Here is a 22745-nt window from a genome sequence, read left to right as displayed (position 1 = left end):
CAAAGCTCTCTGAAAGCCTATCTATCTGGCTTCATCATGGCAGACAGATAGAACATGGAGCTAAGACGGGCTTGGAGGGCTTGACTAGGAGACAGGCCAGCTTCAGCACTCCCATCAGCTGCTGGAGCTCATAGCCAGGCCTGCACAAATCCAGCCTTGCCAGCCCACAGCATGGAGCCTGACAGGTCAAGACGGAGCAGCCAAGGTAAACAGAGGTTTCCTACCTCACAGCCACTCACCCAAGAGGGAATTCCAGGGCAAGCCCTGGCACACTTCTCACTGGCTCAGGGATGGCAGCTGCCAAAATGCCCAAGTCCTCACCCTGCTCCCTCCATTGGCCCATGTTGTGCTCCCCATGCCTCCCACAGTGTACCCCTCAGAGGGGTAGGAGAGACTCTGTTGGGGCCACACTGGGAGAAATGGAAGGGCAAAATCAGGAAACGAAGACCTAATGCCCTCACAAAGAACTGAACCCAATTGTTCATGGCAGCTTTACTCATCATAGCCCCAAACTGGAAACAACCCAAGCAACCCTCAACAGGAGAAGGACAACAAGCTGTGGTATGTTCATACAACAGAATACTCCTCAGCAATAAGAAGGAACAGACTACTCATATATGCAACGGCATGGATGAAGCTTAAGCACTTGTGCTAAGTAAAAGAAATCTGTACTGTGCAATTCCATCTCCATGAAGTTCTAGAAAAGGCAAAACAAATCCGTAGTGACAAAATAGATCAGTGATTGTCTGGGGCTGTGGTTGGGGAGGGATTGACAGCAAAAGAGCAGGTGGGAACATTCTAGGGTGACAAATGATGGTGGGGGGTTACATGCATTTGTCGAAACTCATCAAACTATGTGCCTAAAATGGATACATTTTGCTGTATGTCAATTATACCTCAATACGGTTTGATTTAGAAGAAAAGAAAGAGGTAGGAGCCAGAGGAGGTAGGTGGGCATGTGGCCGCCATATGGGTATAGAAGTTTCAGCAGCATCAGGAGGCAAGGAGACAAGCCTCCCAAGGGGTGCTCAGGGTTTGAGGGGCAGGGACCTATGTCAGCCCCAAGGAGTCCCCACATTCCCGGAGCAGGAAGTGGATGGGGACCAAGAGGAAATGTTCCAAAAGGATGGAGGAGAACCAGGTGATGCCTTGGATGCTGGGGAGAAGGAGCTTGTAGTTGGTAAGGGAGGTGGCAGTGGTTAGAAGAGGCCAGAGGAGCAGTGCAAGGTCTGGGCAAGAGGAGAAACCAACCATGAGGACCCCTGCTGTGGCTTCCTCAGAGATGCCTGCTTCCACAATGTCCCTTTGACAATCTCTGTTAGGCTAGCCCAGGGCCCTATTCTAGCCAGCATCTAAGGAGCTGAGTGGCATTGAGTGAGCCCTGGGACACTGAGAGGCCCCGCGTGGGGGATTGGGCTAAACTCTGCAAGCAGAGGTGTCATCCCTGCATCCCTAGGACGCTGAATGTCTAAAGAGACCCACTGGAGTTTGTGCCCTTGAGGGCTTGGGCTGGCCTCCAGGATGGACACAGGCCCCCTCCACACTCCATAGAATGGCTAAATTTAGCCAGGCAGAGGAGGCTGTCCTGGGGCTGAGGGCTTGGCAGCACTGCCTTGTCTCCCTACAAGGTCTGGCCCAATACTGGAGCTGGCCACTCGGCCTTTGGGCTTATAAGGCAGGTCTGGCAGCTCTCAAGTGCTGGAGTCTTGGGGTGGGCTCTGGGCCAAGCTCTCAGACTTTGGGGAGCCTCCTTTCCAGCCACTAGCAGAAATGGGAGCTATTTGGGCAAGGCACTCAATTTCTAGAGTGTCAGTTTCCCTATCTGTAAAATGGAGATCCAGTACCTACCTCATGGGGCTGTTTTTAAAAAAATCTGTTGACTGTGAAAGTACTGTGTCCCCTGTAAACTCTGACCCCTGCCCTGCCCATCTCTGCCCCCCCCCCTCAATGCCTGGAACAATCACAGGTGTCTGTTCCTGGGGATGCTGGAGTTGGGGCAAGGCAGGAAAACATAGGCCTGGATGGAAAGATGCATTTTAGAACCAGTGAAAGGGCATTAGTCCTATCAGCTTCCTGTCTTGCTCTGGCAAACTTATTAGCTAAAATAGAGATTTGTAATTGGGAAGATAGACGTAATTGCTTTTATTTCTTTTTATTTTGGGCATGCTTTGGATATGATAACCCCAAATGAGATAGTCCCCCCATGACAGTCTGTTTTCTAAGTGTCAGGGTCAGAACTGAGGCTCTAACAGGAGCACAGGTGTGTGCTCCAAGCAGAGGTGTCCGAGTAACTAAGGAGACCCATTGGAGCCTTGTGCCAAACCCCTGAGGACCTGGCCTGGCCTTCAGGATTGGCATAGGCCCCCTCCGGGATCCACTGCCTGCTAAATTTAGCCAGGCAAAGGAAGCCCTCTGTCCATTAGTCCATCTGTCTGTCAGCAAGCCTGGCTCCTCGGAAGTGATGATAAGAAAAGGGCAGGTGCAGATTGGAAAACGACTGCCTGACTTCCTTCTCTCTCCTTCCTCTTCTCTCCCCACTTCACCTAGTGTCTGCTACCCTCCTGAATGTCCAGGAATCATGGGTGCAGTGGGACACAAAGATGGCTCCTGTATAGTGTCAGCATAACCCCCACTCTTGATTGCAAGCAATTCACGTCCTGGGACCTGCTATTCCAAGAGCCACAGGATCACCTGGGAAGGGAATAGGCCCTTTTGTCTGGGATCAAGACCAGGCCAAGGGGACATGATACCCACAGGTTTGGTTCCCAACATCTCTGGATTTTTTCCTTAGAGAAGCCCAGGACATGGTTCTGGCCTGCCCCTCTTGAAGGTGGTATTGGACAGACAGTTGGGCCTGGGACTGGTGAAGCTGATCTGTTTGAGAGGTGGGATTGGCCTAGGGTGCTGGAAGGGGCCATGGACCTGCCCTCTGTAGGGGCCCTTGCTGCCCGGAAAACAGCTCTACTCAGACAGGCAGCTGGGATTTTCTGCCCTGGAGCCTGGCTCCCTGCCTAGAACAATTTCCCAAAGAAAGGCCTGCCAGAGGAAGACTCCTATCAGCCTTCAGAGTGAGGCACCTTGGACTGCAGGGGAGTTCCCCACAGCCCTGGGGGACACCAAACCTCCACCTCCCATCTCCAGAGGAAGCCCCAAGGACACCTGGCCTGGGTTGAGGGCCGACAAGGTAGGCCTTCCTGCTTTAAGCTGAGGCCTCCAGTACCATCCAGGGTGAGCTTGGGCAATTCATTTCTCTTTTCTCGGTTCATTTCTTCATCTGCAAAACAAAGCGTTAGGTCAGGGGAGGCCTCTAGCTCTAGGGCTCCAAAAGCAAACAGGAGACCTCTGTCCCACCCCCAGCCCCCTGCAGCCCTTGCATTCATGCCCTGGGCTGTGGTTGAAGACAGGGGCTGCAGAAGGTCTGTACCTTAAGATCAATAGTGGACTCAGGTTTTTGTCCTCAGTGTTGTTGGGACCCAGTCCCCTGGGGCCTCTACCTATGAGGGAAATCTTATTATCATCCCCATTTCACACGCAGCTAGTAGCAGAGCCAAGGATATTAACTGAGGCTGTCTGATGTCAGGCTTTCCCTGCTTTGTCTCAGGAGCCCTGTGGCAATGTATAACAGATGTGGCCCTTGATTCTTCTGGGCACCTGCCTCCCTCTGCTTGTTTTTGGGAGGTGGAGGTGTGGCTGGGACAGAAAAAATGATGGGAAAGGAGAGGTAAGCTATAGAGATGCCAGCCCAATGCTAAGGTCGACTGGGCACAGGCCAGGCTTGGACTCAGAGGGACAGGTGGTCTATAAGGAAGCTAGTCTATAAGGACAGAGGTGGGGGTCCTGCTGCAGGCTCTGGAAGTATCAGACAGCCGATACTTACAGAAATGGCCCTGCTTCCTCTTCTGCTCTCCTGACCACAAACCCCGCAGGGACTGAGCTCCCCACCTCGGGGCACAGGTAGAGTGGGGAGGATGTGTGGATATGGGTATGGGTCCCTGGTTTGGGGAAGGCTTCAACCTGAGGCCATTCCACCCAAGCCGTGGCCCTGTTCTGTTCCACCAGGTTCATGGGGGGCTGACAGCTTTATCTTTGCCTTGTGACGGGTGGCCTGTGGTTTCCTGCCAACAGCTCCTGTTTCCGGAGGCTCAGCAGGGCCCAGGCGGAGCCAGAAGGAGCTGTGGGGCTGGGCCTGGGTGGCCCCACCAGCCCCGCCCCCATCTATCTTTGGGAATTTATTTGTCCACAGGCGCGGCCGGCCCACAGTCCATTGCCTGCCAGGGGCCAAGAGCTGCTCTAACCACCCAAGGACTCTATTTTTCAACCCAAGTCCCTTCAACTGACCCCTGACTCCTGACCTCTGGCCCCAGCTGCCCTGCCCTGCCCTGCCATACCCTACCCTTCCTAACGGGCCAGGAAGCCCCTAGAAGCTCCACTGTAGACGTGGGCATTGACATCTGGCTCACCTCAAGAGCAAAGGCTGTGCAAGGGGCTCAGTTCTCAGGCCACAGCCTGGCCCACCATGGCACAGCGGCTCCAGGATGAACTGGCTGCTTTCTTTTTTGAGTATGACACTCCCCGAATGGTGCTTGTGCGCAACAAGAAGGTGGGCGTCGTCTTCCGCCTGATCCAGCTCGTGGTTCTGGTCTACGTCATTGGGTGAGTCTGGGCCCCTACCTGCCACTCTCTTGCACCAGCTTCCAACCTGGGCCTTTCCTCCAGGCTCTGGGATGACCCCATGACCCCAAGGAGCCCCTCTTTCTCTCTATCAGTTGTCATCCTCCCTAACGAACTGTAGTGCTATTCAGAAGGAATGGAAGCCTGCTAACTCACTGTCAGGACGGGGATGTTAAGGTAGAGAGGGGAAGTCCTGCCCCGAGTCGTATGGTGAACAAGAGGCAAAGCCGTTGGGTTCTAAGGAACTGACTCAATGGTGTCAATGTCAATGGTGTCTCAAGTGGTGAGTGGTGCTGGAGACCAGGGCCCCAGCAAACCACAACCAGAGTCCTTCTACTTCTGACCGTCCAGCCAAGCCAGGCCACTACTAAGAGACAGAGGCCACATCCCCATTTTACAAGCCAAAGGGGGACAGGCCCTGTTCCCACCTGCCCTGCCTAAATTAGAGGCATCCTGAGATACTTGAAACCCCCAGAGCAAAGAAACTTTCAAGTTCAGAACACCTGTACCTTAATGGTGGCCTGTTGGGCAGAGGGTGAGGTCAGTTCAGGTCCCAGGGATGACTGCTCCTTTCTAGGCATTTTTTAAAAAAGATTTTATTTATTTATTTGACAGAGACAGCCAGCAAGAGAGGGAACACAAGCAGGGGGAGTGGGAGAGGAAGAAGCAGGCTCCCAGCGGAGGAGCCTGATGTGGGGCTCGATCCCAGAACACTGGGATCACGTCCTGAGCCAAAGGCAGGCGCTTAACGACTGCGCCACCCAGGCGCCCCTCCTTTCTAGGCATCTTGAGACCTGTCCCACTGTCCCAGCAGTGCAGAGGCAGAAGCAAAGTGGTACTCCCCTGCAGTCTTGCTGTCCTGGGAGCCAAGATAGGCCTGGCAGTGACTTACACATATATGTGCTTGTGTGAGCGCGCATGGGCGTATGTGGTGTGTGTATGCCTATGTGTCGTACCTAGAGCTCCGTGTGGGTGCGTATGTTCTCCTGTGTCTGGGCATGCGCCTACTGGGGGTGGCTGCTGGGTGTGTCCCTGTGGCTGGGTATCCACATGTACATGTCTGTGGCTGGGCACCTGATGTGCGTGCCCTGGGGCGGGGCGGGGGGAGCATCCTATCCACTCAGAGTGATACTACAGAGGGTTCTTGGAGGCCCCAGGGCCAATGAAGGAGTTTCAGCTCCTGCTGAGGGGGCTTGGGGATGCACAGCAGAATCCCTTTGCTCTGTGATTCTGAGGGCCCTGTGCCTCTGGTCTCCATGTCCCCGTTTTTGCTGTAGGACCAAACCGGGACTGCTGACTAGAGCCAGGGCAGGCTGACTAGGAGGCCAGACAGTGACCGTATCACTCTGGTCCCTCCAGGGCCTCTGATATCCAAAACAGCCTTCCCTCTACCCCGTCTGGCCCCCAAGGCCTCAGAGCAGCTCAGGTGGAGTCAAAGCCAGGACCTAGCCCTGTGACATCTTTCGGCCTCTGCCTCCCTCCTGTTCACAGACCAATTTGACATCTGCAGTGTCATCTGAGCTTGTGAGGAAAACTGAGGACCAGAAAGGAATAGTGGGACTTGCAGGTCACAAAGCAAGTCCCAGCTAGAACGGAGGACCCTCGATCCCCAGGCCTCAGCCCTGCCTTCTCCTTTCCCACCTCACAAAGGCTCTGAGAACATTGTAATGGGACACTGATGCTGTGATACCAGGCACAGGATGGGCCTAAAAGCTCACCATTAACTGCGCTCCTGACCCTCCAGGGAAAAGAGAGGTTGCCTGCCCAGGCCTAGCCCATCCTTCACCAGAAGAGGCTGGGAGAATGTTGTCCTCACTGTGGCCCCTATTGCTCCTTATTTCTGCTTTCAGGTCAGCAGTGGGACCAGCGCCAGGGCCCTCTTGTGTGTTGGTCACAGACTGTCAGAGGGAAAGCCACGGTCCGCTCACCCCACTCCCAGCTGTACCACAGGCCCCAAGCCAACATCCGGTCCTGAGCACATACCTCTAGTAACAGAGACCTGCCTACCTCTCTCCTTGCTTTCCTCCCTCCCAAGGACAGTCTACTCAGTTTCCAAATGGATGCGGCCTCCTCAGTTTGGGTGAGGCTCAGGGATGCTGGGTGATTTAGTCTGAATCTCACAACCAGAAAGAGGCTAAACCAGATTTGAATCCAGCTGCATGGTTCCAAAGTTGGCCTTGATATCCTGGAAAGGAAACATTCTCAGAGAGGGCACTGACTTGCCGAAGTCATATAGCAGAGAGTGGAAGGCAGGGTCCCCCACAACACCCACCCCTCACAACCCCACCCTTAAGCCCAGACTTCCTGTTCCAACTGAAACTCCTGCTATCTCTAGCACCCTCGTCTGGCCACTGCTCGCTGCTTTGCTGACCGCTCAGCTGCAGACAAAAACTGGCCTGGACTTGGTCTCACTATCTCAAGCTTTAGTTTCCCAACTGTTCCACGAAATAAGGTCGGGAGGAACCCTCTAAAGACGTACGCAGGCTCGTTTCTGAGGAGGGAGGCCTTTCTTTAATTAGCCCCCTTCACAAGGCCCTGTCTGTCTGAATGCCTGGTCCTGTGGGTGCTACAGGGTACAAAGGGGAGCATGGGAGAAGAGCCAGACTCCCGCATTCCAGAGACAGAGGCACAAACAAGATGGAGGATGCGCAGACACAAAGACAGAACCGGACTGAGGGATAGACATCAGAGCACAACCACTCCGATGAAGAGAGAGGTCCTGAGACTGAGAGATGGTGAATTACTAAGACAGAGGCAGAGAGGCTGAGATGTTGAGAACCCAAGCAGACTCTGAGAAGGCAAACTGAGGTTGTATTCTCTCTCAGCAAGTGGGCCTGAGGCCCTGGTGGGCTGAGCTAAGATCTCACTCTTTTTGTCTCAAATTAAAATGGTTAATTTGCAGTTAGAACTGTCTCCTGGGACATGATGAGCTCTCTGTAACTCAGTATACGGGCAGTGGGCTGTCATCCATGACCTAGTAGGCCCAAACAAGGAGTGTACTGGGATACGTCCCTGCCTGGAGGGCTCTGGTTTGGAGAGGACAGAGGTCTGGCTACGGTACACAGGAGGGTCCCAATGAGATTTGTGAATGCTGCTTGGTAAGTGGAGCCTGGGAAGCTTCCTGGAAGAGATGACAAGAGTGGTGGAACCAGCCGTGAGCAAAAAAGCCTGGGGTCTATAAGCCAGGCAAATCTGCTCTTGGCTTTCCCTTTGTGTCCCCCTCCCCTGCCCCATCTACCTCCACACAGAGCGCTTGAGAAGTTCACATGCTTCTGAGATTTTCAAATGGATCCTGGAGCATACCAATCAGGGATAAGGATAGATACAAATTATTGCTGGGAAAAATGCATCCAGGGACATTTCTACAGCATTTTCTCTGTGCCTATTGCTGTGCTGGGATCCATGGGACAGAGGTGGGGTACAGGGTGGGCAAAGGAAGAGTGAGGAGTGGAGGATGAGTTAGCCAGGACTCCTTTGGTTCCTAGAGAAGAGTGGGGCTATCAAGTGGTTTATGTAACTGAAAAAAAAAATCGATGCAGGCTTTAGGCCTGGCTGGATCCTCCATGATGAGGACACAGGAAGAGCAAGTTGTGCAGGGAGATGGGGAATTCAGGTTGGACCCGTTTCGGTTCTCCAAAGAAGCTAGCCAGGATTTTCTCCTCTTCCCAGCTCTGCTATTCTCTGGGCTTCATTCTTAGGCAGTCTCTCTAACTTCATAGTGGCAAAATGGCAGCTCCAGCCTGACATCTCACCAGCTTAGCCATCTCTAGGGCATAAGACTGTCTCCTTTTCCAGAGTTCCAGCAAAAGTCCCAGATCCAACTCTTACTGGCAGGGGTCAGGTCAAGTGCCTACCACAAAACCAATTGTTATAGCCAAGGAAATGAAAAACCCTGGTTGGTAGAGTCTCGTGTGCCTACCTAATCCAGGCACTCCTGCTGGAAAGCAGAGTATGATCAAAGGCCCTGGGGCAGGAAAGGAACAGCAAAAGAGTAACGAAGGTTAGGCTGTGGAGCATGAAAGGACCTCAAGGGAAAGGAGGTGGAGGGGTGAGCACAGCCACTGATTCAGGCCTCTGAATGCCAGGCTGAGGAACATGGGCTTTCTCCTATAGGTCATGGGGAGCCATAGAAGAATGTCTAGCAGGGGAAGCCCCAGGGCAGGCAGGGGATGGGGTGGGGGTGGAGGCCAGAGGTAGGGCACTATGAAGAGGCAGCAGTGATAAGAGGAGAGGAGGAGGCCATGCCAAGGCAGGAGCAGTGAGCATGGAGGACAGAAGTAGTCACCCTGGTGGGCCCCACACCGGAGAGGTATGTGTGGAGGGGGTGTCCACTGCTTACTTTCTGCCCATCGTCTCTGCAGAAGGCCAGGGGCCCAGCACAGCCAGAGTTTTTGACTTCTCAAGAGCAGTGAGAAATTGGAATTTATGAGCAAAAGGAACCTCTTGGTATTTAGATGTTGGTGACTCATTAAAAAAAATTTTAAACACGAATTGTCAGCCTAACTTATCTGCAGACAACATGTAGATTAACCTCCAAGCACTCAGGGTGGGCCCCAGCTCTAAGCTCAATCCCTCCCAGGCCTGGAGTCTGGTCTTGCCCCTCCCCAATGCTGCTCTGCCCCATAGCAGGTGCCTGGTCTGGTTGCCTGCTGCCCGAGGTTGCACCGTGTGTCCCCACCAGCCACAACATATCGTCCCATCCCCACGCCAGAGTTCCTTCCCCTGGCATGTGTCCTGGCTCCTCTCACATCTCAGCCTCCCACAGCAAAACCCCTTTGGGTCCTTAGATGAAAGCCAAAAGGACAGAGGGGCCCAAAGAATGTGGGGATAATGGAGGATGAGGGGTGAGGACGATGCTCAGGCTTTGAGGAGGATGGGGTAGGTATGATGCCATCCTCCAAGATGAGGGCAACAGAGGGGCAAGTTCTGTGGGAAACATGAGGCATTCAGGTTAGCCCCACTGAATTTTTGTTTAGAGATATTAGTCAAATGCCATCACATTCACCCTTTAGGAATATACAAGTCAGTGGTTTTTCATATAATCACAAAGTTGTGCCACCATCACCACTACCTAGTCTACGACATGTTCACTACTCCAGAAAGGAACTCTACTCCTTAGCAATAACCCCCCATTCTTTCTCTGTACAGCCTGCTTTGCCTACTCTAGACATTTCATAGAAATAAAATCATATGCGGCCTTTTGCGTCTGGCTTCTTTCACTTAGCGTATTTGTAAGGTTCATCTATGTTGGTTATAACGTGTATCACTAGTTCATTCCTTTTCATGGCTGAATGCCATTTCATTGTATGGATATGTGACATTTGATTTATCTGTCCATCGGCAGGTCGTCATTTGGGATGTTTCCACTTCTGCTTCCTAAGTATAATGTTGCTCTGAAGACTTGTGTACAAGTTTTTGTGTGGATGTATTTTCAGTTCTGTTGGGTATATACCTGGAAGTAGGATTGCTGAATCGAGTGGTAACTCCACATTTAACTTTTTGAGGAACCACCAGGTTTTGCAAGGGTTTGAGTTGAGTTTGAGGTACCTGTGTGATGTCTGGGGCGAGGGGCTAGAGGAGGGAGAAGGAATGAGTGTCACAAAGCGTTGGGTCATATAGACATGTATGGAAGACTCTTGAGTGCAGAATTTTGGTTGGCTTTGTTCACTTCTGTATTTTTAGTGCCTAGAACATTGCTCGGCACATAATAAGGGCTCAATCAATAAATATTTGTTGAATCACTAAATGAATGTGTGGAATTAGATCTCCAGGGAAAGTGCAGAAGTGCAGATGAAGATCTGGGGCGTGATGTATTGGTGACAGCTTACATGACCTTCTGCCTGGGCAGAGAATAGAAACCAGGGTGACGGGGACAGGTGGACATGTAAAGAGGAACTACGGACTCCAGACAGTGAAAATAAGAGGATTATTTAGTATGTGACTACTGCATGCTAACTTCCTTAATGAGAACTCGTGGGAAATCCCCTAGTCACCTGGACTTGCTTTCTTCCTGCACCCAGCCCATGGTTCAATACATGGGAAGGCCTTGCTCATATTTGTTGAATGAAAAGCAGCATTTTTAAGGTAAGTGCCATCACATCTGTTTTACTGAGAAAGCCAGGACTCAGAGAGGTTTTGTCTTTAGCCTGGTGAGGCTACAGTCACACAGCTGGTGAGTGGCAGTGCTGATACCTGAATCATGGCTTCTGTTACACATTGGGGGTCATACTCTCGGCCACCCCACTATGTGGAGGGGTTCAGAACATAGAGCAGCTCCCCACCATCCCCAACAGCTCCTCTGAGCTTGGGCATGGAGTCAGGATCCTCCCTGGACTAAGGAGGCTGAGGAGGGTAGGGGTAGGTGATGCCCCCAGTCTCCCTCATAAGGCTGGAAGCACTGAGGACTTGAAGCCTTTGTCATGCCTTGCCTGGTGCCATCTAGGACCTGCAGGGGGCAGCAGTGACCATGCTTAGGCTTGGGAGGGGTGCCTCCTGGGCCAGGCTTGGGGAGGGGCCTGGAGAAGATGAAGTGGGGACCATGGGAGGGAAGAGGAAGACCTGGGTGGGCTGACTTCCTAGGGCCTGGGGCAGGGAGACAGCCCACAGAGAGTTAGCACTGACTCTGGGACTAAGATGCCCAGAGAATTGCTACGAGGCTTGAGCTCTGGATCACAGGAGAGGGGCTTTGAGTTCTGCTTGGGCAATCAGACAGAGCCACAGGTGTGCTCACAGATTTCCCCCAGAGATACGCAGCTACACACTCTGATGGGTACCACAAATGGACACATACACTCAAACATAGAGTTACACTGAATCTCCATGCAGTCTTTCCTGAAGGAAATGGACCATACCCAGGACTCTCAGTTGTAATCAACAGAAACCAAACCCAAACTGGCTTAAATAAAGGAAAGAATTTATTAGCTCATGTAACAGAAAAGTCCAGAAGTAGATTTCTTTAACATGCTTCAGGCATGACTAGATCCAGGTGCTCAACCGTTGTCAGGAGGCTGCCCTCTTCCATCTCCTGGCCTAACTTTCCTCTAAATTGACTTCATTCTCAGACTTACTCTCTCTGTGAGGTAGCAGGATGACTAACCATAGTTTTGGTCTTATGGCTACCTTGCTTAGCTATCTAACAGAAAGGATGTCTCTTTCCCAGTAACTCCCAGAGAAGTCCTAGCCTCATTGTTGAAACTCCCTAGGTTGTGTGCCCATCTTTAGACCTATCACTGGGCTGTGCTAGCACTGTTGCTAGGGCAACGTAACATTGATTGGTAAGTCTTGGTCATGTGCCCCACCCTCCCTACACTCAAGGCTAGGAGGGAGGTCAATTTCACTGACCCTTCCAGACAGAAAGCGGAGAACCCAAAGGAATAGGGGTTCTTCATGCTAGGAAGGGAAGGCCAGAATTTCCCAAGAAAGCTGGGAGGCCTCCAGCATGAGTCACTCCAATGGGCCTCAACTGGGGCCATATTATGCAAGCCCTTCTGAGGGCCACTTGCCCCCTCTGTTTCCCTTCCAGTCCCCCTTGCCAGGAGCTCCCGGCATGGCTGAGATAATCACAGCTAGTATCTATGTAGTGCTTAGTGCATGCTGGTCCCCATTCTAAGTGATTTGCATGCAGTAAATCACAGCAAGTACGATTAGTACTATTATTGTTATTCTCACACAGATGAGGCAGAGACAGACTGAATAGCTTATCCAAAATCACACAGCCCATGAGTAGTGTAGCTAGGACTGCCCAATCCATCCTCTTGGGCACCAAAGGCCAGGTTCTCAGCCATCATGCTCTACTGGTTCTCAGTGGAAGAACCTCAGGCAGGAAGGAGCAGTCTGGGCCTGAGGATTGTGGTCCAAGAAGCTTGGCCTCTAGGCCCCAGCAAATTCTGCTCTTGGAAAAGGATCTGAAAGAGTCCTTCAGTGGATCTCCTCTCTGGGAATTAGTATTTTCCTAGTAAAAGGAAGGGTGGAACTTCAGGTACAGGCCAGCCCGGGGAAGCAGGTGAGGCTCTTCTGCCCCCAGCCCAAGATGTACCTTTAGGAGCAGAGAACGGCTCAGAGATGCATCTGGAGAAGGGAAGGGAAAGTATTTGACATGTCTAGCTGGTGCCAGAAAGGGCAGCAGCCCACATAGCCTCATGCCATCTTTGAATGGCCTGGCCTTGCTCTGACTCCTTTAACCCCCAAAACACCCCACAGGTGGGTGTTTGTCTACGAGAAGGGCTATCAGACCTCAAGTGGCCTCATCAGCAGCGTGTCTGTGAAACTCAAAGGTCTGGCCGTGACACAGCTCCCAGGTCTGGGCTCCCAGGTCTGGGATGTAGCTGACTACGTCTTCCCAGCCCAGGTGAGCTGACTCAGGGGTACACCTTCCCCCACGGCGGGGCCTGGCTCAGAGTGGGAATTGGGCTCTGTCCAATCTCCCTATTGGACTACTCCAGCTCCTATCTCCCTCTGGGCCTCAGCTTCCCTAACTGTGAATGAGGGGCAAAAACACGTTGTAATATCATCCCTTTCTGACATTACGGGGTATGGAGGCTGCTGGGTATCTTGTAGATTCTAGGGGCTTGTTGGGGCAGTGTTGTGCTCTTGGGGATGTTCTCCCAACTCAGAGCCCTGCCCTTCCCTCCCCTACTCCTCACTTTCAGGGGGACAGCTCCTTTGTGATCATGACCAATTTCATTGTGACCCCGCACCAGGCTCAAGGCTACTGTGCAGAGGTGAGGACTGCTACCCATCCCCTCTCCCCACTTCCTGGACCTACAAGGGAAAATAACGTGGAAGAGGGAGTCCCCTTGAGCATTGAAGATAGGCTTCCTCAGGGGAATGCGATGGTGGAATTTTAGGCATAGATTCACGCGAAGTAACAGTCCGCTATTGGCAGTGCTGAGGCTTGCCTCCCAGCTATGTGTCAAGCAAGATGCTGAGCCTCGGTGCCCACCCAATCCCCAAGCCCTAACGTCTCTGCTCCCTGCCAGGTGACACTGGCAATAGCACAGCTGGGCCTGAGCCCAGAAGGGTCCTGGGAGGGGACTGGGGGAAGGAAGCTATAAGCAAAGTTCACCCCAAAGCTGCTAAGACTGCCTCATGACTTCCCTAGGGCCCTGGGGATGGGAGGAGCTCTCCTTAGGACACTACCCAAGGGGCCTGGGATCAGCAACTCTCCCTTCCCCTAGCACCCAGAAGGGGGTACATGCACAAATGACAGTGGCTGCACTCCAGGGAAGGCAGAAAGGAAGGCCCAAGGTAAGGTCGGCCTCCTCCCATCCCCCTGCACAGTCCCTGTTCATCGCCAGGCTTCCTCCACCAGGAAGTCCTTCCTGCTCTCTCCCTTCCTGCCATCCTAGCCTTGGCCTGCCCTGTACCCAGCCACATTTCTGTCCTCAGGCTTCTGCTCTTGGGTGTCCCATCACTGGGGTCTCTTGGAGATGAGGGCCCTCCTCACTACCCCCAGCTTGGAGTGGGCACCCATGTGTTCCTCCCTTGCTCCAGGCATCCGCACAGGCAAGTGTGTGGCCTTCAATGACACTGTGCAGACATGTGAGATCTTTGGCTGGTGTCCTGTGGAGGTGGATGACAATGTCCCACGGTAATGCCTTATCCATCCAGGGAGCTGGGAGCAGGTTCCCCAGCCCAGACAAAGGAGCATCTGGATTCATGTTCTGGAAAGGCTCTGTCCTTCCTCTTCCAATCTCACCCTTACCCCATCTGTTTGGCCCAAGCCAATGATCTCCCTGGCTCCTGGTCAAGGGGCCTGAGAGTCCATCATTACAGCACACCCATCCCCCCCAAGCCCGGGCCACAAGAAGATCCCGTAGGTCCTCACACCCTCACACCCATGACAAACACCGGTGGGCACTTGGGGGACTCCTGATGAGGGGACGGTAAGTGAGTACAGTCTCCTCCAGCCCTGCCCTTCTCCAAGAGGCCGAGAACTTCACTCTCTTCATCAAGAACAGCATCAGCTTTCCACGCTTCAAGGTCAACAGGTTTGTGGGAAAAGGGGGCAGAAATGCAGACACCCCCCCCCCCCCCGCCAAGGCTGCTCCTGCTGGTCTCAACTGTCTCTGTCACCTTCCACTCCTGCTGATTTCGCTTTGGAGGCAGAAGCCTGAGCTGGGCTCCTGGGGTGGGCTGTCTTTAGTCTCCAGGGTCTGTGGAAGGGGGGGTTGATGGAGCTTGTGAGGGATCCCCAGAGCTTTGGGGCATGACGGGCACCCTCCCAGCTGGCATTCTGTTGCTATCAATGCCCTCCCCCCCATGTAGGCGCAACCTGGTGGAAGAGGTGGATGCGGCCTACATGAGGACCTGCCTCTATCACAAGAGCTCGCACCCACTGTGCCCTGTCTTCAAGCTCGGCTATGTGGTACAAGAGTCAGGACAGAATTTTAGCACCCTGGCTGAGAAGGTATGGTGCCAGGCAAATGAGGAGGGCTGGGTCCTGGAATCAGCAGGTCAGAGAAGGCTTTTCAGCCCCAGATCATGCCCTCCTCGAGCCTCTGGTATGGGCTGAGTATATACATGGATTTATCCCCTGATACTGGGGGTTCCTGAGGGTCAGGCCTGAGTCCTCAGCAGGGCCTGGTATGGACCTGACACAGAGGGGGTACCGAGAATGACTGGACATGGGCAGACATTTTCACCTGGATGTTTGCTTAGATCACAGTGTTTTCTAAATATTAGATAAAAGCTTGAATTCCATGCCTTATGGCCCTGAGAAGTCCTGTGCCCTGCTCAGGAATCCTGAGAATTCCAGAATCTGGGATTTGTACAGTCACCTGGGGTTCCAAGAGATGAGCACCTTGTAAGGAGCACAGACCTGTCTGACTGGGTTCCAATCCTGGCTCTGCCCCTAATGAGCAATGTGACCTCAGACTAGTCTCTTACTTTGAGTGTGTCTGAGCTTTTGCACCTATGTAGTGGGGACAATAATAGTGCCAGGCTCATGGGGTTGTCCTGAAGATCAAGTGAGCTCATGCATGGGATGGAACTTCAGCACTGCCTGGCATGTGGTGACCCTGTGTCCATGTTTCCCCGTGATCATTATCAGCCTTCTCCTACAGTTGCCTATTTAGGGATGGAAATCAGCTGCTTTTCTGTGATATCACACATACACACAAAACTTGCTCACAGCACATTTATCTAGAACAGGGGTTAGCAAAGTTTTTCTTTAAAGGGCCAGAGATGAAGTATTTTCAGCTTTGCAGGCCTAAGGACTTTGTTCCAACCTTATTCAAGTCAGCTGCTTCCAGGGCAAAAGCAGTCACAGAAAACATGCAAACAAGTTCAGCCCTCAGGTCTCAGTTTGCCAAACCCTGGAGGGGGTTTACGCTGTAGCAACACACACAACCAGAAAGCTGAATGCTAGACTTCCCTGTTCCTAAAATCTCCCTGCCACCTGCACTAGGAACTTCTCACCCCTCACCATCATGCACAGATACTTGCATACCTGCCTAGTTGCCCACCTCCACACCTCATCTGACCACCTCCCAGCTGTCCCGTTGCTCAGCCTACCCCACCTGTCCCTGATCCTTGCCTTCCTCAGAGGAGCTTCACTTTCTCAGTTTTCCCTTCCTAGCCCAGGTCTTTACAGACTCACTTTAATTCAACACTATTTACTTGCCTTCCACACTGTGACTTTCACTAGGAACTCAGGAGTCCGTGACAAATGAGACAGACAGCCCCACCCCCACGGAGTTTATAGTCTTCGAGGAAATAGGTTAATAATCACACAAAATAAATACATGATTTCAAAGTGACAAATGTTCCAGGGGAAAACAGAGGGAATAACAAACACACATTTTTAGTCTGGAGGTGGTCATTAGGGAAGGCCTCTCAGAGAAAGTGATCAAAGGATAAGAAAGAGCCAGACTTGTGGAACTGGGGGAGCTGTATGTGCAAAGGCCCTGAGGTAGAAAGAATTTGGTGTATTCTAGAAACCATCAGAAAGTTGGAGTGTGATGGGTGGGAGGTGGGGCCAGAGGGTGACAGGACCTCACCCTGCAGCAGCTTCTCAGTGTCTCTTCTCAGACAAAAAAATGTTCCCCTCTTCAAGAGATTGCTGGCACCAGCATAAGACAAGAGTTTCTTGACCTTGAAGCCCTGGGTTTTCAACACCTGTGTCCCTGCAGGGCGGGGTGGTTGGCATCACCATTGACTGGAACTGTGACCTGGACTGGCATGTGCGGCACTGCAAACCCATCTACGAGTTCCATGGACTGTATGAGGAGAAAAACCTGTCTCCAGGCTTCAATTTCAGGTGCCTGCCCGGACCCCACCAGTGTACTCTTCCTTGGGCTCCCAGAACCCCTTGAGGGTTTTCTACTCCCAGAACCCCTTGAGGCCAAGTACGTGTCCCCAGGAAGAAAGCAGAGGAAGCTGGGCAACTCCCATTCTCCTGGGACTGGCCAAGCAGGGAGTCCGCAGGAAACAAGACCTTGGCAGCCTGAGCCCCCACCCTTTGAGGCCCACCTGGCCAGGACTGGTGGGGGGAATCACTGACATCAGGAGTTAGGGTGAGGACTGAATACAGCATTGCTGGAATGAGGCCTGGGGTGTTGGGGGCATGGGACTATCCTCACGGACCTCTGAGGGGTCCTGCTGAACTCCGAGAACACTGGACCCAAAACTGTTCTCCATCACCCTTTTCTGCAACCTCACCCTTTCCCCAAGGTTTGCCAGGCACTTCGTGGAAAACGGGACCAACCACCGCCACCTCTTTAAGGTGTTTGGGATCCGCTTTGACGTTCTCGTGGATGGCAAGGTGAGTGTCCAGTGTGAAGGACAGCCAGAGACACACTCTTAGTTCCTGGGAGTGCTTGTTTGGTGTCCATGGTTACAGACAACAGGAAGTTGACTGGGCTTCATTCAGGAGTTTTACTGCTAATAACAGATGGACCTGGGTACCCATTGAGGGCAGGTCTTTCCAGCTGGTGACCTCACCTCCTTCACTACCTCCCTGTGTCCAGGGAAGGAGAGTCAAGGTCAAAACCCAGGGCTTCTAACCAGCAGCTGAGTCCCCATGTAGAGCCAGAGCTGTGGGGAGCAGGCTGTGGGGACAGCTAATGGTGGGGGTAGAGCATAGAAAGGGAGAGCTCTTTGCCCCGGGTCTGGCCTTGGGGTTTCTGAGGAAGGCCTTTTCCACCTGGCTCCTTCTGACTGTTGATCCTTCTCTCCCTGGGCCCTGCCACCAGGCTGGGAAGTTTGACATCATCCCCACAATGACGACCATTGGCTCTGGGATTGGCATCTTTGGGGTGGTAAGTGCTAGGGTCATGGGGTCACTGTACTAAGGTCAGTCCCTCCCCTTCCACATCTCAGTGGCAGCAATAAGTCCTCCCCCATCCTTACTGAGCCCACCCCACCACTCCAGACCCACAGTATGTCTGAAGAAACTGAGGCCCAGAGGTGGGGCAGGACAGAGGTGGGATGGGGTTGTCTTAATCTCCTGAGGGACCTGCAATGCCTCATCCCCCCCTTCCAGAACCTGAGGTCTAGACAGAGCAGGACTGAGCCAGGCCTTCACAGCCAGAAAGGTCTGATGTGGGATGTGGAGGGCTCTGTCCCTGCCCCAGATTCCCATGCTCTATCTGCCCCTTCCTTGCCCTTAGGCCACGGTTCTCTGTGACCTGTTGCTGCTCCACATTCTGCCCAAAAGGCACTACTACAAGCAGAAGAAGTTCAAGTATGCGGAGCATATGGGGGCAGGGGCGGTAAGAGAACTCTCCAACTTTGGGTCTTTCTGAGGCCTTAGGCCCACTGTCTGTGTTGGGGGGCCAGCTGTTTCCTGGGGCTGACTTTTTATCCCCTCCTATGCTTACACAGGGTGGGCATGACCCCGCAGCCACCAGCTCCACCCTGAGCCTGCAGGAGAACATGAAGACATCCTGACCCTCAGCCCCTGATTCCTGACTGGACACAGCATGAGGTTTCAGGCAGGGGCCCTGGTGGGTCCCAACCAGGAAAGAATGGTCTTCACAGGAGCTCTCCACCCTCTTAGCCAGGTAGACACTAGGTCTCGGCAGCTCAGAGGGGACACTGGGACAGACCTGTGCAAGTCCGGGCTCTGGCCCCAACTCCACAACCCCCAAGGGAGCTTCGCCCCAGCCTCAGCCACTCCTGGTCTAGAGGGGCTGGGACTGGGCAGGGCTTGCCTCGCACTCCTCTATCAGAGCTGTGGGCTTCTCTCTCCGGGCCCTCGTGCACCACACTGCCTTGTATCTCTAGATTCATGCCTTCCCATATGACAGACACTAGCCATGATGACCATTTAAATTTATATTAATTTAAACTGAATAAAATAAAAAATTCAGTTCCTAAAACTAGCCACTTTACAACTGTTAAATAGATGCATGTGCCTAATGGCTGCCATATTGGACCACATAAAATATTGCAAAAAGTTCTATTGGACAGCTCTGCTTGAGCCCTGTTTCTTACTGGCCCCAGATTTTCCTAGGGAGCTTATCAACAGTGCAGGCACCTGGGCCTACCTCCGACCTCCCAAACCAGAATCTCTAGGGCTGGCCACAGATATGCAAGGATGGCAAACTCCCTAGGCCACCTGAAAGACTAAAGTTTAAGAACTGCTCCTGACTGGGTATCAGATTTAGCCTGGGCCTGCCTGACCTGGCAGACGCAAGTTTTGAGTAGGTGTGTGGTGTACTTACAGGCCACATGGTGTCTCCTGTACACATTCATCTGCATGCACACCCCCCTCCCATCCACACTCTGGTTTTGAACAGCTTGGGCCCTGCAAACACAACCATCGGAACGTACCTGTGCCCTCAAGTGCAGACACACGGTCCATGCCACAGCACCTCCACGGAGATACGCTTCTCTCTCGGCGTGTCAGGCCAGGACAGTCCCTTCTAGCCAGGAATCCTCAGTCAGCTACCTCGGGTTGGGGTGGAGCCCTGGCCAAATCCTGGGCCCCCTGCTTGTGGCCCAGACTCAGCACCTAAGGCCTGCCCAACTCTGTCTGAACGTAAAGTCTGGGGAAAGTGAGCAGTGGAGTACAATAAAAGCAATGAGGACAAACTTCTGCCTTCTGTACTTTTCCGTCTCTGAAACTAGGTGTCCCCATCTGTGGAATGTGGGGCTGAGCTGAGAGATCTTTGAGGTCCTCTGGATCTCTTGGTAGACAGTGGTGAGTCGACACTTAGGCCCTGAGCCCCGCAGTGTCAGTGCTGGAGGTCAGCTCACCTCTGTCCATGGGCCACTGTACCCAAACATTGGAGCTCTTTCTGGTCCTCCGTGTACCCCTCCCACAGCTTTGAGAGGCCTGGCACTCAGACAAGCAGATGCTCTCCAGAGTGGCCTCAGGAAAGCAGGAATAAGAATGGGGTTGGCTGCTCCAGGAGAGAGAGCTGAGGGAACCCCAAAGAGGGGAAGGAAGGTCTTGAATGGAGATAGTGTGGAAGGATCTTCCAGGGGCCCTGTGGTGGGGAAGACCTGCAGTCTGGACCTATGGCCAGGCAGGGTCTCTGGGAACCCCCCATCACCACACTCTATCTAGACCAGCGCTGATCAACAGCAATGATGGAAACATTCTCTATCTGTGCTTCCCAAAATAGTATTCACTAACCACATGTGGCCACTAATACTTAAAATGTGGCTAGCGTAACCAAGAAACTGAATTTTTAATTTTATTTACTTTTAATTAACTTAATTCACCACACGTGGCTAGTGGCAATAAGAAACCATATTGGACAGCACAGGCCAGCCCCCTCCCTGTCCTTCAGGCCCTTGACTTTCTACCCTCTTCCCCAGCTAAGAACCCTCCTTCAGATTTTTACAAGACAGGAACTCCCTCTTCTTCCCTCCCTTTGTTCTCCAGTCCTACCTGCCTTTGTACCTCCTGCCCCCTTCCTTCCTGAATGATCAGAGGATTTCTTTGTATCCAACGCTTCTATCCCGCTCAGAGGCCTCCCAGCAGAGGCTGCTTCTCCTAATACCAGCATTTGCTCCGCTCTTCTGCCTCCTCCTGGCCCTGTTCCTCTGCAGCTCTTCCTACTCCGCCTTAACTGCCAGCATTCCAGAGAGACCTACACTTCTGCACTTCCCTCTGCATCCCACCCTCTGCAATTGGCCTCCAGCCCCCACCCCCACCTCTCCTCAATGCCCTTGTCAAGCTTACCAACAGTGTCCTTGCTGCCAAATCCAAGCAGACTCTTCAGCCCATATCCTGCTTGGCCTGTCTGCCTCTGACATTGTTGACCAAGCCCTCCTTTGTTGAAAGATTTCCTTCCAACAGCTCCTAGGACCCACCCCCTCCCGATTTTCCAGCCAGACCGGTATACGGGGAAAAGACAGTTTTCAACCGCAGCTCTTGTCCTTAGGCAAGTTGCTTAACTCTCCAAGCCTCTCTATCTGTCAGGGATAGTAATAGCCTCTACTCAGGATGGGGTAAGATAAGATATATAAAGTGCCTAGCACAGAGCCTGGCATACCAGTAGCGCTCTGCCTCTCCATCCAGCCTCCCTTTCGATTCTGTCTACTGCGATGCAACCCTTGGTTCTTAGCTGGGTATGTGGCTGCCTAGCATAGAAACTGCATCCCCCAGCCCCCTCTTGCTGCTGGGTCTGGTCGTGTGACTAAGTTTTAGCTAATGGGATCTATGTGGAAATATCATGTGACACCTTTTGGGAACTTTCCCTAAAAGAGAGCTGGTGCAGATCCTTAACCCACTTCTTCATCCTTGTCTTCATCCACTGCCTGAAATGCATATGTGATGTCTGGAGCTCTAGCTACCACCCTGAACCATGAGGACAAGAGTCATACCCAGAGGTTGCTGGAGCAGTAAGTGGAAAGAGCCACATCTGGAGGGTCTTTGTGGAGGAGAGCTGACCTACTAGCCTTGCACTGTCATCTCTGAGGCTCTTATGTGGGATTTCTGTTCCCTGAGTCAAAACTAATCCTACTTGGTACAGAAATCTTTCTCCGTTAAAAGCAAGTGTTCTGTGGTTGGCCTCTGCTTTATTTGCCCTGAGTTATCTCACTCTTTCCCGTGGCTATGCTTACAATTATGGGTATTTTCTGACAACTGCCTCTCTGGCCCAGCCCTGTTTCCTGAACTCTAGTCCCACACATGTCCAACCTGAGTGCCGTACCTAATTATTCATTAGACAAACATCTTTTGAGCACCTACATGCTCATGATGTGTCAGACTGTATGTTGGGTAAATTAGAAAGAGACCCTGTCCAGGAACAAGCAGATAAATGGATGCTAAGTACACGGAAATCCCTAGGAGGGGCTGCTAGCCCATACTGAGCAGTGAGGAGGTCATAGGGAAGGACTCCTGGCAGAAGGGACATTGAACCAAGACCTGAAAGGAGTTAGACAGATAGGTGATTAGGACTGAGATCATGGAGGGCTTGTTTGGACCTATTCTCAGGGTACTGATGAGCCACAGAAGATTCCTAAGCAGGAGCAGACTAGTTAGACTTGGGTTTCTGAAAGATTGCTCTGGCTGCCAAGTGAAGAAATCTCAGCCAGTAGGAGGAGTGAGACCAGATGGGGATGGGAGGCCAATGAAGAGGCTGCTGCAGCAATCCAGGTACACAAAGATGGTGGCCTGAGCTAAGAGAGAGGCAGAGAGCTGGAGAGGAATGAATGGATACCAGTGATATTTAAGAGCCAGCATGAGCAGGGATGGTCGGGGCTAGGGTGACTCCTGGTTTTCTGGCTCCAGACTGAGACAGGGACACAAGAGGCAAGGTTTGGGGAGTGATATGGAGCTCTGTTTGGGGCAAGGGGTGGGGCGAGGTGGTTAGCATAATTGAACCAAGATTTGGTGAGCAATCCAGAGGAGAGGTATGGGGATGGGCAGAATCCCCAGGAATTGCCACCGTGAAGGTCAGGACGTCTTGACCTCTGTCCCAGCTAGGCCACTCCTGCCTCCTGTTTCATAGAGCTCTTCCTCAAACACGAATCCGACTATGACCCCAGCACTGTGATAAACCCCTTCGCGTTTCCCCTAACCCGCCCCCCCCCCCCCGCACCCCCAGCAGAAGGCTAAACTCTGAGCTACCATTCACGGCCTTTCTCCCTGGCGCTCGGCCTCTACCTCATCCTAG

At 52.6% G+C, this 22745-nt stretch overlaps 1 protein-coding gene across 1 annotated transcript; it reads left to right on the top strand.

The window, feature by feature from the left end:
• Nucleotides 1-4240: 4240 nt before the first annotated feature.
• Nucleotides 4241-19707, top strand: P2RX1 (purinergic receptor P2X 1). The gene is made up of 12 exons (XM_045773499.2): nucleotides 4241-4653; nucleotides 12871-13018; nucleotides 13320-13391; nucleotides 13848-13917; nucleotides 14164-14260; nucleotides 14580-14660; nucleotides 14938-15079; nucleotides 16803-16930; nucleotides 17344-17434; nucleotides 17865-17930; nucleotides 18282-18383; nucleotides 18496-19707. Exons 1-12 carry the CDS (start codon nucleotides 4517-4519, stop codon nucleotides 18559-18561), a joined length of 1200 nt encoding a protein of 399 aa, XP_045629455.1. The 5' UTR covers nucleotides 4241-4516; the 3' UTR covers nucleotides 18562-19707.
• The last annotated feature ends 3038 nt before the right edge of the window (nucleotides 19708-22745 follow it).

The sequence above is a fragment of the Ursus americanus genome, chromosome 23 (genome assembly GCF_024610735.1).
Source record: "Ursus americanus isolate L20-20 chromosome 23, mUrsAme1.1.p, whole genome shotgun sequence".
NCBI lineage: Eukaryota > Metazoa > Chordata > Mammalia > Carnivora > Ursidae > Ursus > Ursus americanus.
The sequence above is the reverse complement of the archived record's forward strand: the minus strand, read 5'-3'. Positions and strand labels throughout refer to the sequence as shown.

What these genes read in the sequence shown, in the direction of transcription:
- P2RX1 (XM_045773499.2), top strand. Translation starts at nt 4,517, where the DNA reads ATGGCACAGCGGCTCCAGGATGAACTGGCTGCTTTCTTTTTTGAGTAT. An exon ending in ACGTTCTCGTGGATGGCAAG is followed by an intron (nt 17,435 to 17,864) that starts GTGAGTGTCCAG and finishes CCCTGCCACCAG; the next exon opens with GCTGGGAAGTTTGACATCAT. An exon ending in GGATTGGCATCTTTGGGGTG is followed by an intron (nt 17,931 to 18,281) that starts GTAAGTGCTAGG and finishes CCTTGCCCTTAG; the next exon opens with GCCACGGTTCTCTGTGACCT.